This window comes from Suricata suricatta, chromosome 8 (assembly GCF_006229205.1).
Source record: "Suricata suricatta isolate VVHF042 chromosome 8, meerkat_22Aug2017_6uvM2_HiC, whole genome shotgun sequence".
Taxonomy (NCBI): Eukaryota; Metazoa; Chordata; class Mammalia; order Carnivora; family Herpestidae; genus Suricata; species Suricata suricatta.
In genome coordinates, this window is record NC_043707.1 from 125,176,820 (window position 1) to 125,196,370 (window position 19,551).

The 19,551-nt window shown below is 42.6% G+C and overlaps 1 protein-coding gene across 10 annotated transcripts in view; it reads left to right on the forward strand.

The window, feature by feature from the left end:
• The window catches only part of LUZP1 (leucine zipper protein 1), a 109,417-nt gene that overhangs the window by 76,098 nt on the left and 13,768 nt on the right, over positions 1–19,551 (forward strand). For 9 of the 10 annotated variants that reach the window (XR_003911628.1, XR_003911627.1, XR_003911626.1 and 6 more), the window contains one exon: positions 15,827–19,014. Coding sequence is in view for 7 of the 10 variants with exons in the window: in XM_029946598.1 (XP_029802458.1) it covers positions 15,946–19,014 (3,069 nt within the window). In the remaining 3 variants the exon portion in view is untranslated. Of the gene's footprint in view, positions 1–10,769; positions 10,829–15,826; positions 19,015–19,551 lie in introns of all 10 variants that reach the window. The other variant, XM_029946593.1, reaches the window with a different exon arrangement.

Below are 19,551 nucleotides of genomic sequence, written 5' to 3' on the forward strand. Positions count from 1 at the left end.
CAAAGGGCCAATAAGCCATTTCATAATGGGGGGAGGGGCTCATTCAGCCATTCATTCATTAAATTTTAAGCCTTAATTATGTTCTAGGCTTCCTGCTGGGTACTGAGAATACAGTGGTGAATAAGAAACAAGTTGAAGAGACAAAATGGGTAAATAAAACTTGAATACAGTGTGATGTGTGCTGTGAATGGACCAGTACAGCACACACTGTAAGAGCAAGGAGAGGCCCTGGTTTGGCCTGCAGTTTTGGGAGGGAGATGGCTCCAGAAGCTTCCAGGAGGAGGTGTTGTCTAAGAAGGGATTTGGAAAAATGAGAAAGGTTACCAGTTGAGCTAGTAAAGGCCTGGAGGTGATACAGTGCAAGGTTTGTGGGCTTTGAGAGTGTGGAGCCCATGTGGAGTTTGAGGACAAGGCTGACTATGTAGGCAGGGCCAGATCCTTTGGGGCTTTGCATGCCTTCCTGGGGACTTTGGTCTTTATCCTGAGAGCAACAAGGACCTTGAAAGGATTTTGAGTAGTGGTTTGTGATAACTCCTTCTCTTCATACCTCCACTAAGTATGTGCTGTGTGGTTACTGGGCTTAGCTTTTCCATTTCTAGTGCTGTACTGATTGGTTCATATTGAGTTTTGAACAGAGCATATAAAATTGGCACTAAAAGGCAAATGAATAAGCAGTAGGATTTGTGGATTCTGCTAGTTCAGAATTACAATTTATAGATGGGACTATACTAAAGTTTAACATTTCTCCTCTGAAAAAGGGATTTGTTTATGAAAACTGAACTATAAACTAGTATAACTTAAGAGTTGCTGAGGGGAATGTTTCAGTTTGGGGTAAGCTTGAATTTCTTTTAAGAACTGCCTTATTGAGATCTAATTTATATATCATAAAGTTCATCTCTTTAAAGCATATGACTTAATGGCTTTCTAGCATATTTATAAGGATAAGCTGATTTAAATACATTGTAGAAACATCACATATCATTTGTTTTCCAGGATCTGCTGTGCCAGTACAGATCCTGTTAAAATTGGTTTATTGTCTGTATTTAGTTCAGCTCCCTATTTCCTTCCCCTACTGTGTATATAGGTTGGTAAGGATTTTGCTTAGTTTCTGATTTTTAAAAAATTGTACCACTAAGCAAAAGGCCAAAAACAAGTGGCACTCAAAGTAGGGAAAGTGAATGGAGTAAGGGAAAAGGTTTTTTTTCCCTTATATAAATACATAAACGTAGGTTTTCCCCCCCTTCCATTTTTTTTAAAGCTTATTTATTTATTTTGAGAGAGAGAGAGAGAGAGAGAGAGAGAGAGAGAATAAACTGGCGACAGGCAGAGAGGGCGGGGGCAGAGGATCTGAAGCTGACTCTGTGCTGACAGCAGCAAGTCCGATGGTGGAGCTTGAGATCATGACTTAGTCGAAGTTGGCCACTTTCCTAGCTGGGCCATACAGGCGCCCCTCTCCTTCCATTTTTGAGAATGAGGAAACATATAAACTGGGAAGAGAAGGAAGGGAGACCAAAAGAAGCAAAGATGAGAGGCTAGAGAAGGATGTATCCAGGGAAGCTAAGTGGTGGAGAGGGAGAGATAATCAGAGAAGGCAGGATCTCAGAGGCTGAGAGAGGGGAGATTCTCCCAAACCTCAGAGGCCTTGGTGTTTTTAAGGGCTGTGCGTGGGCTCCATCTGGTGGCTGTAGGCTTGCAGTGCAGTCAGTGGAAGGGATCCTTGGGGCTGGAGACAAGTGGCTTTTGGCATTTCCACAAATCTTTCTCTTTGGCCGTCTGTTTTCTTGTGGGATCATTGATGAGTCCATTTTTGTCTTTCAAGTGGTGGTGGTTTTTCTGTTATGGCTCAGACCATGTTCCTTCCCTCTTTCCCTCTAGTTTTAAATCTAGTCTCATCAGACTCTAATGCCCAGCACTCTAAGTCGTCTTGTCACCTTCTGATACCTCCAGTTCCCCAAAGTGCCTCTGATTTCTCAGTGGCTTTAGCTTCTTGTTTAACATCACTTTTTCCAACTCTGGTCCTGTTAATTTGTGGTGCTTTCAAAGTATAATTTCATGGTCCTTGCAACACCTTTGCCTCTCAGTTATTTTTCTCTTCCAATCATCTTTTTAAAACTCCATCCTTCCTCCAGCATTCCCATAATCATGGTCATCTGTGACCAAAAACTACAGGTTTTTAATTTTTTTTTTATTAGGACTATCTTAGGGGCCCTGGCTGGCTCAGTCATTGGGGTATGCAACTCTTGATCTCGGGATTGCAAGTTCAAGCCCCACATTGGGTGTAGAGATTGCTTTAATGAAATCGTTATTTCAGAGCATTTTTGGTTCACAGAAGAGGTGAGGGGAAGGGAAGAGATTTCTTATATACTCCTTGCCCGTCTTCCCCATTATCAATATCCCTTACCAGAGTGGTACATGTCACAACTGATGAACCTCCATTCACACACCAAAGTCCCCCCAAATCTGTAGTTTATGTTCTGGTTCACTGTTGGTGGTGTACATTCTGTGGGTTTGGACAAATGTATAATGACATGTATCCATAGAGTATCATGGTATCATATAGAGTAGTCTCGTTGCCCTAAAAATCCTGTACTCCACCGAATAGTTTTGACATGATCAGTTACTGGAACCCCTTGGTGATTTCAGTTCCTGGAGATAGATCCCCCTCTGATTACCATCTCCTTCGTGTCTTTCAAGCTCACTCTCGCAGGGACCCTGACTCCAGTAGTCCTTCTGTCCTTGTTGGTACCTTGGATTCATTTGGTCCTATTACATTTTCACTGTTCTTCTTATATTCTTATCCCTTTTTACTGAATGAGCTTAAGTTCCCATGCATGTCCCTGTAATTCCTGTGGCCTTCTCTTGCTTTGTTGAATTTATTAAGTTCCAACCTGGTTCAGTGCAACTTTGTCTTCTCTGTGCCTTCATTTGGTCAGCTGAACAAGACAGGATATAAAAATATAACCTTGCTGATTGGTTTCACTTTAAATCTTAACTATGTATTTCAAGTGGGCCCTTAATGTTGCCTGGTGGTCATTCTATGTTTCCCACTCATCTGGCTGACCAGATCTGAAACCTGTAATACTTTACCCCCCACTGCTACTTTAAGAAGATGACCTTGCTTTCTATTTCAGTGAAGACTTGAAAACCACCTGAAGAGAACTTTGCTAGACTCCTGCCACCACATCTACCTTCCCACCTCCCCACTAAGACATGCGGCCACATTCTCTGCCTTCTTGTCCATCACCCTGTGTGAACTGTGTTCTCCAGCACTACTGCTTGTACTTTATGCTAGAGCCCCATCTTCTCTCTTCTCCCCAAAACATTCATTGCTGCAGAAGGCTTCTGCCTGTCTTTCATAATTTGTCAAAATTTCTTTTTTCCTGGATTGTATTCCATCAGTAGACCAGCATGCTTTTTATTCTGTCTTAAAAACAAACACTTTGATACCACTTTTTCTGTCAGTGGCCTCCCCACCTATTTGCTCTTTTTAACAGAATTCAGAAATCATCCAATATTTGTGATCTCCAATTCATCACCTTATTTTTTCAAAATTTTATTTTAAAAATGTTTATTATTGAGGGAGAGAGACAGAGTGCAAGTGGGGGAGGAGCAGAGAGAGGAAGACACAGGATCTGAAGCAGGCTCCAGGCTCTGAGCTTCAGCCCAGAGCCCGACACAGTAAGTAATTGCACTCATGGACCGCGAGTTGGATGCCAGCCGACTGAGCCACCCAGGCGCCCGTCAAACTCTTTCTGATAAAACTTTGCAGTGCTGCTCTTGTCAGGGTGGCTTCCGTGTTGTGACACTTACTGGTTTGTTCTCAGCCGTCATTTTATTTGAGCCATCAGCTTCACCCGACAGAGCTGCTCCTTGAAAGGCTTTCTTTGCTGGACTGCCATGAGACTGTATCCTCTCCCAGTTTTCCCTTACCTTGCTGACTTTGTCTTTGTGTCCTTTGCTGCTTACTCTGCATTCCCATCAGTAAAAAATATTGGCCACCTTGGGGCTCAGTCCTTTGACCTCTTGATTTCTTTGTATTCACTCAGTTTCTTGAGAGTCTCCTCTAGATCAGGTTTTGTAAGCCATCCATTCATTGTTGACTCACAGATTTATATGTTCAGCCCCATCCTCTCTCCTGAATTCCAGACTTGTATATTCAGACAGCCTCTTAATGTCTCTGTTTGGATGACTAATACACATCTCATAAATATGTTCCAAACCGAGCTCCTGATTTTCCTTCTCAGATTGCTCCATCCAGTCATCTCTGTTTGAATTGATAACAATTGCATCCTTCTGCAGATTCAGACCAAAACCCTTGGAGTCATCCTTAATCCCTTTGTCTCACGTCTCACATGCAATCTGAGAGCAAATACTGTGGTTCTACTTTATAAAGTAGCTAGAGCCAGGCCACTCTTACCATGTGTGTGGCTACTGTCCTGGGCCAGACCAAAACTGCCTTTTGATTGGATTACTGCACTGAACTGTTGATCTTCTTCCCCCACCCTTATTTATCCTCTGTCCTGTTTTGAGCACAGTAGTCATGTCCATCTGTATCTTGTTTTAAAGGGCATCCATCTTTATTTTTTTGTTATTGAGGTATAACATACGGTGTACAGATCTTCAGTTCTATAGCTTGATGGCAGGAATCTGTCATCCATAGAACATCCCTAGCAGTCACCTTCTAGTACTGTCTCCCCAGAGGTAACTGCTGTCACCATGGATTAGTTTTTGTCTGTTTTTCAACTACATATAAGTGAACCCATATAGTCCAGATTGATCCCTTTAAACCCAAGTCAGAATATGTTACTGCCCTGCTCAGAACTTTTGGTTGGGTCTCCATTTCTTAAATGAGAACCCAGAGTCCTCCAGTGCCTATAAGATGCCCCGACTTCCTCTTTGACTCCATCTCTTGGTCCTCTCCTTTTGTTCCCTCAGCCCCAGCTATGCTGTCCATGTGCTTGGAATACACTAAGTATGCTCTTTTTTTTTTTTTTTAAATAGTTTTTGTCTTCAGTCTTCTATTTTCCTGGAATGTTCTCCCCTAAAGATTCTTCCTTGCTTCCTTCAAGTCTCTGCTTAGGTGCCACCTTGAGGCCTATCCTGATTACCCTATTTAAAATTGCAGCCTCCTCTCAGCATTCTCACCTGTCCTCCCACAGAGCATTTAAAAATTTTTTTATTTTTTAAAAATTTTAATGTTTTTTTTTTTTAATTTTTTGAGAGAGAGAGAGAGAGAGAGCGCGTGCGCGCACGAGCAGGGGAAGGTCCGAGAGAGGAGGAGTCACAAGATCTGAAGACACGCTCTAGGCTCTAAGCTAGCTGTCAGCACAGAGTCGGACGCAGGGCTCGAACCCATGAACCATGAGAACATGACCTGAGCCGAAGTTGGATGCTTAACCGACTGAGCCACCCAGGTGCCCCAAACTTAATTTTTTTAAAGGGCACTTTTAAAGAGTTCACAGCAAAATTGAGCAGAAGGTAGAGATTTTCCATATACCAATATACCTTGTGTCCACCCCCTCCCCCCATGCACAGCTTCCCTCATTATCCACATTCGTTACAACTGATGAGCCCACACAGACACATCAGTATCACCCAGAGTCCATAGTTTTCACGGCTTGTTCTTGGGTGTTGTACATTCTCTGAGTCTGGACAAATTTATAATGAGATGTATTTACTGGCATAGTATTATGCAGAGTAGCCTTATTGCCCTAAAAATTCACTCTTTTTATCCCTCCTGATCTTTTTATTGTCTCGATAGTTTTTTGACTTTTCCAGAATGTCATATAATTGGGGTCATATAGTATGTAACTTTTTCAGATTGGCCACTTTTACTTTTAAGCTTCCTCCATGTGTTTTAATGGCTTTATAGCTCATTTCTTTCTTTTTAAAAATTTTTTAGGGGCGCCTGGGTGGCTCAGCGGTTAAGCGTCTGGCTTCGGCTCAGAGCATGATCTCATGGTTCGTAGGTTCGAGCCCCACATCAGGCTCTGTGCTGACAGCTAGCTCAGAGCCTGGAGCCTGTCTTCAGATTCTGTGTCTCCCTCTCTCTCTGACCCTCCCCTGCTCACGCTGTCTCTCTCTGTCTCTCAAAAAAATAAAAGACATTAAAATTAAAAAAAAAATTTTTTTTAAGTTTATTTTGAGGGAGAGAGCACATGTGCATCTGGGGGAGATGCAGAGGAGGGTGGGGGAGGGAGAGACAGAGGATCCCAAGCAGGCTCCACACTGTCAGTGTGGCCTCTCGCGCAGGGCTCGAACTAACCATGAGATTATGACCTGAGCCTGAAGTCAGATGTTGTAGCTGGCACTCCTATAACTCATTTCTTTTTAGCCAAATAATATTCCATTATTTGGATATACCACAGTTTATCCACTCACCTACTGAAGGACATCTTGTTTGCTTCCAAGTGTTGGCAGTTATGAAAAGAGCTGCTAGAAATATCTACATGCAGATTAGGATGCATGATTAAGGAAGTTTCCCTGTTCCTTGTTTGACTTTTATTGTGAATGGGTATTGGGTTTTGTCAAATGCTTTTTCTGTATCTTTTTTATAAGATCATGTGATTTTTCTTTAGTCTGCTGATATGCTGGATTACATTAATTGATTTTTGAATGTTGAGCCAGTTTTGAATACTCAGGATAAATCCCACTTGGTCATGGTCTGAAATTTTTTTTACCCAGTGTTGGTTTAGATCTCTAACATTTTGTTTAAGAGTTTTACATCTATGTTTATGAGAAATCTTAAGTCTGTAGGGTTCCCCCCCCCGCCCTGTGTGGTTTTGTTGTTAGGGTAATGCTGGCCTCAGAATGACGTACGGAATATTTCTTCTGCTTCTAACTTCTGGAAAAGTTTGCAGAAAATTATCTAATTGCTTCTTTTTTTTTTTTTTAAGTTTATTTATTTTGAGAGAGGGCGTGTGTGTGAGTGGGGGAAAGGAAGGAGCGGAGAGAGGGGGGAGAGAGGGCGTGTGTGTGAGTGGGGGAAAGGAAGGAGCGGAGAGAGGGGGAGAGAGGGAATCCCAAGCAGACCCTCTGCTGTCAGTGCTTAGTGCAGAGCCCATCCCAGGGCTGTGTCCCACGAACCGTGAGATCATGATCTGAGTGGAAATCAAGAGTTGGATGCTCGCCAGTGGAGCAACCCAGGTGCCTCTTATAATTACTTCTTAAATGTGTGGTAGAATTACCAGTGAGCCCATCTGGTCCCAATATGTTACCTGTTTTTGAAGATTATTGATTCCATTTCTTAAGTAGATAGAGTCCTATTCACATTATCTATTTCCTCTTGGTGTGAGTTCCTGAAGATTGTATCTTTTAAGCAATTGGTACATTTCATTTGGTTATCAAATTTGTGGGTACAGAGTTGTTTATAATCTCTTATTTTAATGTCCACGGGATCTATGGTGATAGCCCTTCCTACTGGTATTAGTAATTTGTGTCTTTTTTTCATCAGCCTGGCTAGAGGTGTATTGATTCTGTTGATCTTTTCAAAGAACCATTTGATTTCTTTTTTATTTCTTCTCTTCAGTTTACTTTGGTTTTAATTTGCTTTTCTTCTTCTAATTGCCTAAGATGGAAGGTTAGCTTATTGCTATTGGATCTTGTTCTTTCCTAATATATGCATTCCGTGCTATACATTTGCCTCTAAGCATTGCATTTGGTACACCCTACAAATCTTGATGAAGCTGTATTTTCATTTTCATTCAGCTCAAAATATTTTAAAATTTCTCTTGAGACTAGGGGTGACTGGATGGCTCAGTTGGTTGAGTGTCTTGACTCTGGCTCGGGTCATGATCCTGTGGTTCTTGAGTTTGAGCCACACGTCAGGCTCTGTGCTGACAGTGCATAGCCTGGAGCCTGCTTCAGATTCTGTCTGTCTGTCTCTCTCTTGCTCTCTGCCCCTCCCCCACTCACACGTATCTCTCCCTCAAAAATAAATATTTTAAAAAATTTAAAAAGAAGTGTGTTGTTTAATCTCCACAAATATTTGGGTATTTTCCAGCTATCTTTCTGGTATTGATTTCTAATTTATTTCCATTGTCGTCTGAGAGCATATAATGTATGATTTCTGTTCTGTTCAAGTTGTGTGTCTTATGGCTCAGAATGTAGTCTGTCTTGGTGAATGTTCCATGTGAACTTAAGAATATGTATACTACCTGCTTCAGAATCTGTATCTCCTTTTTTCTCTTTGCCCTGCCCCTGCTCGCTCGCTTGCTTTCTGTCTCTCAAAAATAAACTTTAACAACAACAAAGAAGAATGTGTATGCTACTGTTGCTGGATGAAGTAGTCTAAATATATGTTAATTGTATCCAGTTTCTGGATGGCACTGTTGACTCCAACTATGTCCTTACTGATTTTCTGCCTGATGGCTCTGTCAGCCTCTGACAGAGGGGTGCCAAAGTCTCCAGCTATAGGAGTGGATTCATCTGTTTCTCTTTGCAATTCTGTTGGTTTTTGATGCTCCTTTGTTAAAATTTTAAAGTGGATGAGCACTGAATAATGCATAGTATTGTTGAATCACTATATCATACGCCTAAAACTATAACACTGTCCATTAATTATGCTGAAATTAAAAAAACGTTTGAAGGGAGTTTTTCTAAACAGTTGTGTCTTGACTTTGATCTACTCTCTTTTAATTGGTATATTTAGACTGTCGATGTTTAAAGTGATTATAAGCTCTTGTTTTTCTGTTACTTTTTTTCATGCCTTTTGTGGTTTTAATTGAGCATTGTTTCTCTCCTTTGCATGTCAAACTTATTTATTTTTTAATACTTATTTTTGAGAGAGAGAGAGAGAGAGAGAGAGAGAGAGAGAGAGCGCGCGCATGCGCGCACAAGAGTGCATGCGCCAGAGAGCTCATGGAAGGGGTGGGGAGAGAGAGGGAAACGGGATCCAAAGTGGGTCTGCTATGACAGCAGAGAGCCTCATATGGGGGTCCAAACTCAGGAGCCTCAAGATTGAGACCTGAGCCAAAGTTGAATGCTTAACTGAGCCATTTAGGTGCCCCAATTAAACTTTTTTAGAGTTTGCCCTAGAGTTTGCAATGTACATTATAGGTAGTACAAGTATCTTATAATAAAGTATTTCTAGTTCCTCTCATGCCCCTTGTATCACTGCTGTCATTCATTTTATTTATACATAAGCTGTATAACGATTGAATACACTGTTGCTATTATTTTGAATTATCTGTCAGGTTAAAAGTAAGAAAAATTAAACATGTTATTTTACTTTCACTTTAATGTTCTTCCTTTCTTGATGTGGTTTGAGTTTTTGATCCGTATCATTTTTCTTCTCACTGAAGAACTTTTTTAAAGCTTATTTTTGAGAGAAATAGAAAGCATGAGTTGGGGAGGGGCAGAAAGAGAGGAGTGAGATTATCCCAAGCAGGCTTCATGCTGCAAGTGCAGAGCCTGATGCAGGGCTCAAACCCATGAAGCCGTGAAATGACCTGAGCCGAAGTCAAGAGTTGGACACTTACCCAACTGAGCCACTCAGGCGCCCCTGAAGAACTCTACTAATGTTCTTGCAAGGCAGGTCTACTGGCAGCAGATCTCAATTTTTGTCTAAGTATTCTTCCTTCACTTTTAAAATGGTACAGAGTCTCTCCCCCCCCCCCCCCGCCCATTTTTGCAGGGCATGGAATTGTAGGGGTTTTTTTGTTTAGTTTTACCTCTCAGTATTTTAAATATTTTACTCCACTCTCTTCTTGCTTGCACGACTTCTAAGAAGTCAGATGTAATTCTTATCATTGCTCTTCTATAGGTTAGGTGTTCTTTTTCCTGGGCTTTCAGGATTCTTTTGATTCTTTTCTTTATCCTTGATTTTCTGCAGTGTATGAATATGATAATGTCTAGGTGTTGGGTTTTTGTTTTTATTTTGTCTTTTCTTTATGGCATTTATCCTGCTTGGTGTTATTTGGTGTCTGACACTAATTTTGGGAAATTTTCAGTCAAATTTTTCTTCAGTTAATTCCCATTACAAGTGTAGTTGTCCCATATTTATTGGATGCTCTGTTCCATTTTTTAAAGTTCCTTTTCTCTTTACTTTTCAGGTTTTGGAAATTTGACATACCCTCAAGCTTAGAGTCTTTACTCAGTTCTCTATTGATAAAATAATCAAAGGCATTCTTTTCTGTTACAGTGTTTTACGTGGTCTTGGGGCATCTTGATGGCTCAGTTCGTTAAGTGTCCAACTTTGGCTCAGTTCATGATCTCACGGTGTTTGAGTTTGAGCCCTGCATCAGGCTCTGTGCTGATAGCATGGGGCCTGGAACCTGCTTCAAATTCTGTGTCCCTCTCTCTGTGCCCCTCCCCTGCTCATGCTTTGTCACTTTCTCTCTCAAAAATAAGCATTAAAAAAATTAATGAAATATGTAGGTTTTTAAAAGTTCATTTATTTTGATAGGGAGAGCAAGGGTGTGTTTGTGTGCACAAGTGGGCAAGGGGTAAAGAGGGGGAGAGAGAATCCCAAGCAGGGATACTGGGCTGGAACTCATGAACCTCGAGATCATGACCTGAGCCGAAGTTGGATGTTTAACCTACTGAGCCACCCAGGCACCTGTAACATTTTTTTTTTTTAAATTCCGTTTCTAGGATTGCTGTTTCTACTGCTCATTTATTCTTGTATGGTGTCTGCTCTTTCCATGAGAGCCCTTAGCATATTAATCACAGTAGATATTTTAAGTTTCTGGTAATTCCAGCACCTGCCATGTCTGAGTTATTTTTTGATGCTTGCTCTGTTCCTTCAAACTGTGTTTTTTGCCTTTTAGTATGCCTTACAATTTTTTGATGAAAGCAGGACATGATGCCCTGGGTAAAAAGGACTGAGGTAAGGAGGCCATCTCCCCTTCTCCTCCCAACCTCCTGTGCCCCTTAGGTGGTACAGGCTGGCTGGAGGGGGCTGGAGTTGGGGATTTCCCTTCGCCCAGGCTCTGGTTTCAGAATGGCTGCTTTACCACCCCCCCTGCTGGATGCACAGGGGGGATTTCGGTCATCTTCACTGTGAGAACCTCGTACAGCTCACCGAAGTAAAGCTCACCAAATGGGGGGCATCCTCCCTAAGGCTGAGACCCCTCTTGTTCTTAACTCTTAAGAGTTGTCCATACCGAGCCTCCAGCAGTTTGTCTACTGCAGTTTAGGTTTTCCTACCTTGGTGCTGGTTCCCACGGAGGTTTCTACTTGTGAGTTGCTATTTTTGTAAATTGTGATTCTTTGCATCCACTTGTCTATAATTTTTAGGGAAGTGTTTTTTTTTTTTAACCTGATTTCTCTCATGGATCTAAGAGTTGTGGATTTTCAGTTCGTTTAGTTATTTATATATTAAGACACAGTGATGACTTCTAAGCTCTTCACATACTGGACCAGAAATGGGAAATCTGCCATACCTCTCTGCTTTTTACTTCTTTCCTCCCTTAAATTTTTTTTTATTGTGGTAAAAAATATGTAACATAATATACATTCATCATTTACAGTTCAGTAGGGTTAAGCATATATTCACACGTTGTTGTGCAAACTAGTCTCTGGAACATTTTTTATCTTGCATGACTGAAATTCCGTATCCATTAAACAGCATCTCCCATTTCTCCCTCCCCCCAGCCTGTGACAACTACCATTCTACTGTGTTTATTTGACTTTGAGATGTAGATACCTCATATGAGTGAAATCATATACTATTTGTCTTCTGTGACTGGATTGTTTCACTTAGCACAGTGTCAAGGTTTATCCAGGTCTCCTTTATAAGATAATAATTCACTGTAGCATATACTGCATTTTGTCTCCATCATCCATTGACAGACACTTGATTGCTTCTACCTTTTTGGCTCTTGCAGTAGTGCTATCAAGAACAAAAGTGTGCAAGTTATCTCTTCAAGATCCTGTTTTGAATTTTTTTTTGTAGTTACATCTAGAAGTGGAATTGCTGGATCATACGGTAATTCTATTTTTAATTTTTTGAGGAGCTGCCACACTGTTTAGCCTTACCATTTAATTTTCCCACCAACAGTGCATAAGCACTCTAATTTCTCCATATTCTTACCACTTGTTTTTTTAATAGTGGTGAAGTGGTATCTCATTCTGATTTTGATTTCCCCAATGATTAGTGATGTTGAGTATCTTTTCACGTGTTTGTAGGCCACTTGGGTATCATCTTTGAATCAAAGTCTATTCAAGTCCTTAGCCCATTTTTTAATCTTGTTATTTGTTCTTTGTTAGGTTGTAGGAGTTCTTTATATGTAACTCTGCTTATTGATGCCTTATCAGATATATGATTAATATCTACTCTTACCAAGGTCTAAGGTTAGTTATAATTACTCTATCCTCTTCCCTCAAAATACAGAGGTTTAAAGAACACTTGAATTCTGATTTCTCTCTTTATTACTTACATATTATCCATCATTTTAGGTGGTTCCACTTTGGTTTTGTCCTGCCCTTCCTCTTCCCTCTCCCAGTCAATTTTTGTTTATTCTTTAACTGAACCAGTTCTTGTTTGGGTTGATTTCTTTGCTTATTGAAGTTTCTATTTTTTTTTTTTTTCTTTCCTTTTTCCTTTAAGTAGGCCCCACCCCCAGGGTGGAGCCCACCACAGGGCTGGAACTCATGACTCTGAGAATGCGGCTTGAGCTGAGATCAAGAATTAGATGCTTAACTGACTGAACCAACCAGCCCCATCCTTATTCTGAAGTACATCCATAAATAGTTTTTTCAGGAAAGTCGGTTAAATATAAACACTTCAGTTTTTATTTTCCTTTGTGTTCTGAGAGGTTTTCAATTGTACCTTCTTTCATAAAGATATTACCATGTCTTTTGTCTTTTTTTTAAAGTTTGAGAGAGGGTGTGGGAGAGGGGGAAAGAGAATCCCAAGCAGGCTCCACACTGTGACTTGGCTCAAATTTACAAACTTGAGATCATGACCTGAGCTGGAATCAAGAGTGGACCCTTAACTGACTGAGCCAGCCAGGTGCCTTTTTTTTTTTTTTTTAATTTATTTTTATGTCCAAGTTAGAATATAGTGCAATAATGGTTTCAGTGACTTATCCCTGATGTATAACACTCGGTGCTGATCTCAGTGTCTTCCTTAATGCCCTTTCCCATTTAGCTATCCCCTCCCACTGCACCTCCAGCAACCCTGTTTGTTCTCTGTATTTAAGAGTCTCTTAAAACAGAGTCCCTTTTCTTATATTATTTTTGCTCCCCTTCCCTTATGTTCATCTGTTTTGTATCTTAAATTTCACATTTGAGTGGAGTCATGATATTTGTCTTTCTCTGATTTCACTTAGCCTAATACCTTCTAGTTCCATCCATGTAGTTGTAAATGGGAAATTTTCTTTTTTTTTTTTTTTGATTGTTGAGTAATACTCCATTGTATATATATACCACATCTTTATCAATTCATCAGTCGATGGACATTTGGGCTCCTTCCATAGTTTGGTTATTGCTAATAGTACTGCTGTAAACATTGAGATGCATGTGTCCCTTTGAAGCAGCACACCTATATCCCTTGGATATATATACCTAATAGCAGTTGCTGGGCCATAGGGTAGTTCTATTTTTAACTTTCTAAGGAACCTCCATACTGTTTTCCAGAGTAGCTGCACCAGTTTGCATTCCCACCAGCGGTGCACAAGAGATCCTTTCTCCACATCTTCACCAACATCTATTGTTGCCTGAGTTGTTAATTTTTGCCATTTGGACTAGTGTGAGGTGGTATCTCATTGTGGTTTTAATTTATATTTCCTTGATGATGAGTGATGTTGAGCAGTTCTTCATGTCTATTAGCCATCTGGATGTCTTCTTTGGTAAAGTGTCTATTCCTGTCTTTCATCCATGTCTTCACTGGATTGTTTTTTGGGTGTTGAGTTTGGTAAGTTCTTTAATGTTTGTTGAGAGAGAGAGACAGAGACAGAGTGTGAGCAGAGGAGGGGCAGAGAGAGGGGGGAGGCACAGAATCCAAAGCAGGCTCCAGGCTCTGAGCTGTCAGCACAGAGCCCAACATGGGGCTCAAACTCGTGAACCACAAGATCATGACCTGAGCTGAAGGACGTTTAACCGACTGGGCCACTCAGGTACCTCTCTCTCTCTGTTGTTGTTTTTAAAGATTTGCAAATCTTAAAGTCCCCATGCTGGGGACTCAAACCCACAACCCTGAGAATCAAGAGTTGTGTACTCTGAGCCAGCCAGGTGCCCCATCATGTCTGGTCTTCGGTTTCACACTTACTTAAGTTACTATTGAGAAACCAGTTCAGTTGTTACTTCATAGAATATCTATTTTTTCTTCCTGTTGCGTCTCTCCTCTTTGTGGTATTCTACTGTATCCTCTTGAGGGTCTAGGTGCAGATTTAACTTATACCTGCTTTGGTTGGGGCTTTGCTACCTAAATATGAGTGAGGCTCGCTATTTTTCATCAACTCTTGGTAGTTCTTTAATTATCACTTCTCCTCCATTCTCTCTGTTCCTTCCTTTTGGGCTACCTGTTAAAACTTCCTCATTTTTGGACCTCTTTAACAAAATTTTTAAGTTTGCTACCTTTTGTAATCTCCTTATATCTCTTCTCAAATACTGTATTCTCTTCATTTGCATCTAATTTGCCATTTTTCTTTACTTTTCTAAGCGATTGTTTGGTTAATTTTAAAATCTTCTGATCTTTGTTGATATCACTTTCTTGTCTCCTGTTTTGGTTCTTTCTTTTATGACTTTAAACATTGGAATGTACTTATAGTCTCTAGTGTGTCTTACTAACTTTTGTTTTTATTGGTGTAAATAATAATTGGTTCAGTCATAGTAAAAGATTAGTCCTTACGTGTTTTGTAATTTAGAATTGTAAACTCAGGTTCAGCAGGACTTTATGGGACTCTTATGTGACCTTGGTAGAGAGTGTTTCTCTCCAAGTTTCCCAGGAATTTTACCAGGCAGAGACCGTTTTAGGTTAGATTCTCAGTAAGGACAAGAACAGTCTCAGACCGTTCAAGGCAGTGTAATAAATCTGAACTCAAGTGAAGGCAGGCCAAAGATTATAAATTTTCTAGGGATGTACCCTTTTCTCTCTCCCCACACGGAGCCTAGGTCCTTTTATCTCCCTAGTGTCAGTGAAGTGACTGTTTTTCACTAATCTGCTTCTTTTCCTGAAGCTGTTGTAGTTCTTAATAATCTTAGGATTATTTACTGCTTTGTTACCTAGAGCTTTCTATGTATTAGCTCAGAATGATAATGGGGAGAGAGATGGTAGGAATTATTATACCCATTTTACAGCTAAGTAAAACTGGAGTTGTTACACGCTCCTGAGATTATGTAGGTGGCAAATGGTAAAGATTTTCTTAGAGCTTGCCGTGAGAAATGAGGCATTCTTTTTTTTTTTTTTAATTTTTTAATGTTTTATTTATTTTTGATACAGAGAGAGACAGAGCATGAGAGGGGGAGGGGCAGAGAGAGAAGGAGACACAACCGGAAGCAGGCTCCAGGCTCTGAGCTAGCTGTCAGCACAGAGCCTGACGCGGGGCTCGAACCCACGAACGTGAGATCTGACCTGAGCTGAAGTCAGAGGCCTAACCGACTGAGCCACCCAGGCGCCCCTAAATGAGGCATTCTTCTGTGTCTTTTTGCCATGTGGCTGCTGATACCTAGTTTCATCCTAATGAAGAATACTATCACCTCAATATCAGTCATAAAGAACCAGTGTTTTCCTGCAGGTTTATTAAAATTCATTCATTCAAGAAATTTGAGCACCCGCTATGTTCTAAGCACAAGAATTAAAATGGGAGGTCTGTTACAACTGGGAGCTGAAGTACAGATTTTAGATTTGCTGCCTGACTTGCTTTCTGCTTTCCTTCTATAGATTGATAATGGTCTCCAGCTGCCAAAGAAGGTTGTGGATGCCAAGAGAAAGGTAACCATTTCTCAGCCCCTTGAGTGGAACTGGATGCCTCTCGGAGCCCACCCCGGCTGGCAGTAGACATGGCTGAATTTACAAGCTACAAGGATACTGCCTCTAGCCGCCACTTGCGGTTTAAGTTACAGAGTCTAAGTCGCCGCCTCGATGAGTTGGAGGAAGCCACAAAAAACCTCCAGAAAGCAGAGGACGAGCTCCTGGATCTCCAGGACAAGGTGATTCAGGCGGAGGGCAGCAACTCCAGTATGTTGGCGGAGATTGAAGTGTTGCGCCAGCGAGTGCTGAGAATCGAAGGCAAAGATGAGGAAATTAAGAGAGCAGAGGACCTGTGCCAGCTGATGAAGGAGAAGCTCGAAGAGGAAGAAAACCTCACCCGGGAGCTGAAATCTGAGATTGAACGGCTTCAGAAACGAATGGCTGAACTGGAGAAACTGGAGGAGGCCTTTGGCAGGAGTAAGAATGACTGTACCCAACTCTGTCTGAGCCTGAATGAGGAGAGAAACCTGACAAAGAAGATCTCCGCTGAGCTGGAAATGCTCAGGGTCAAAGTGAAAGAACTGGAATCTTCTGAGGACCGCCTGGATAAAACTGAGCAGAGTTTAGTGTCAGAGCTAGAAAAACTGAAATCATTAACTCTGAGCTTTGTAAGTGAGAGAAAATACTTGAACGAAAAGGAGAAAGAGAATGAGAAACTGATAAAAGAGCTCACTCAAAAACTGGAGCAGAACAAAAAAATGAACCGAGATTATTCAAGGAATGCTTCTAATCTTCTGGAAAGGAATGACCTGCGGATTGAGGATGGGATCTCCTCCACACTTCCGTGCAAAGAATCAAGAAGGAAGGGCGCTCTGGACTATCTAAAGCAGGTAGAGAACGAAACAAGAAACAAATCAGAAAACGAAAAGAACCGAAATCAAGAAGACAACAAAGTTAAAGATCTCAACCAAGAGATTGAGAGACTCAAGACACAAATCAAACATTTTGAATCTTTGGAAGAAGAACTTAAGAAAATGAGGGCCAAAAATAATGATCTTCAGGATAATTACCTAAGTGAACAAAATAAAAACAAACTCTTAGCCAGTCAGCTGGAGGAGATAAAGCTACAAATCAAGAAACAGAAAGAGTTAGAGAATGGGGAGGTAGAAGGGGAAGAGGCGTTCCTGTCCAGCAAAGGCAGACACGAGAGGACTAAGTTAAGAGTCCATGGGAATGAGGCATCTGTGTCCAAGCACACACCGCGGGAACTGTCCCCTCAGCAGAAGCGGGAGAGGCACCGAAACAGAGATATTGCACTCCACAATGAAAACTGTTCTCTGGGCAATAGGCAGGTCTCCTCTCCCAGTTTCTCCAATAGGAGGGCAGCCAAAGCTTCCAACGTCGGGGCCAGTACAGACAGCGGGACTCAGGAGACAAGGAGAACTGAAGATCGATTTGTATCTGGCTCTTCTCAGAGTGAAGGGAAGAAGTCCAGGGAGCAGCCTTCGGTGCTTAGCCGCTACCCGCCTGCTGCTCAGGAGCACAGTAAAGCATGGAAGAGTGCTCCCAAACCGGGTACTGAGAGTGGGTTGAAGGGAAAAGTGGAGAAGACTACACGGACATTTAGTGATAATAGCACCCATGGTTCTGTTCCCAGTGACATACTGGGTAGAGCTGACAAGGCTTCTGATGCCTCTGCTGAGGCCCTCTTTGGCAAGAGGGGGCAGGTACCTGGCACTGGAAGTCAGGTGACTCAGGCTGCAGATTGTGGCAGTCCTAAGGCAGTTGGAGCTCTGGCCTCATCTCGAGGATCTTCCTCAGAAGGGCTGTCCAAGGGCAAAAAGGCTGCCAGTGGCCTGGAGGTTGATACCAGTTCCCCAAATTCTAAGCCTCAACTTTTCTCAAAGTATCCTTATAATTCCAGAAGCCAAGAGAACATCCTTCAGGGCCTTTCAACCCCAAGTAAAGAAGGTGTTGATCAACCTGGAGCAGCTGTGATGGAAGAGAGCAGTCAGCATGAGGCCCTGAGGTGCCGAGTCCTCAAATCCAGTGGCAGAGAGAAGCCAGACTCAGATGACGACATGGATGTGACATCTCTTGTTACTGCCAAACTGGTAAACACCACCATCACTCCAGAGCCAGAGCTCAAACACCAACCCAACCCTAGAGAGAAAGCCAAATCCCGAGGGGGACTCAGAACCTCCCTGTTTGAGAATGATAAAGATGCTGGGACAGAAAGTGAGTCAGTGAAATCTGGCAGAGCCTCCACCAATGCCATGGAGTTCCCAGATGCCAATAGTGCTGGGGTAAAAAGCCAGCGGCCCTTTAGCCCCAGAGAGGCCTTGCGGTCTAGAGCTATCATCAAACCCGTCATCATTGATAAGGATGTAAAAAAAATCATGGGAGGATCTGGAACTGAGGCCACAACGGAGAAGCAGAAATCCACCTCCAAACCAGGGCCAAACAAGGTGACGAGCAGCATAACTATCTACCCCTCTGACAGCAGCAGCCCCAGAGCCGCCCTGGGTGAGGCCCCGCGGGAAAGGCACACATCCACCAGCAATATCCAGGTTGGGCCGGCAGAGCTCACATCAGTTAGCAACCATGTCAGCTCCCCCTTTGAGCTCTCCATTCACAAACATGACATTGCCCTGCAGTTCACTGAAGCTGAGAGAATGGGAGATGGGTCCCTGAAGAACAAGCCAGAAACCGTGGTCTCTCGGAGCAGCATTATAATCAAGCCATCGGATCCTGTGGAGAGGAATAGCCATGTCCCCCCAGCGGAGACAATCAGGTGGAAAAGCCATAGTGCCCCTTCAGAAGTGGGCTCTTCAGATGCCAGACATGTTACTGTGCGGAATGCTTGGAAGAGTAGGCGAGACTTGAACTCTTTAGAAGACCCCCCAACTCGAACAGGTAGAAATGTGGAAGCTACCAACGCCTACACGCAGAGGGCCTCCACCGACTGTTCAGACTTTGTACAGCCCAGATCGTACCTTTGTGACCAGGGTGCTCGAAGGGCAGGAAATTCAGGGGATGCCCCTGAGCTCACCTCCAGAAGGACCCAGAGTAGCCTCACCGTGGCTGAGGCGGTGACTCGTCGGAATCGGGTGGGAGATGCTGCCACGGCTGCAGCCTGGAACCACTCGGCAGGCGTGGTGAGCCCCCCGCCCCCCCCCAGCCCCTGCTGTCCCTCTCTCTCCCTTTCCCCTCCTTCCACTCTCCTTGACTCTTTTATATTCCTCTTTGCTCCCTCTGCCCTAACCTGGGTGCCTCAGGGTTATGGGGCTGGGGAATCCTGGTAGAGCTAGCTGGATTGCTCAGAGAACTGCCGAAAATAAGGTAGATTTGGCCTTGAAGAAGGTATTTGGCAGAGAGCAGCATGAATTTCCCAAACCCCCTTTTCCAGTTTGAAGGCCACACAAAAAGCAGTCTGAGATCTGGCCTCCATTGTCTTGGTTTGCCAGCACAGCAAAAAGAACTCTCCTAAAACCCCACAGAGCAGCACCCAGAAGCACAAGGACCAGGGCACCCAGTGACCTGTCTGTAGCACACATAGGAGGGGGGCAGGGAGTGGGTCTCCTCAGCAGAGTTTTGTCAGCTGTTAGCACATGGATGAAAGGGTTTCCAATGGGCCAGCTCTATATATATACTTTGTGCCCAGGTGTCACTTGAAATGTCCTGTGAGTCCATAC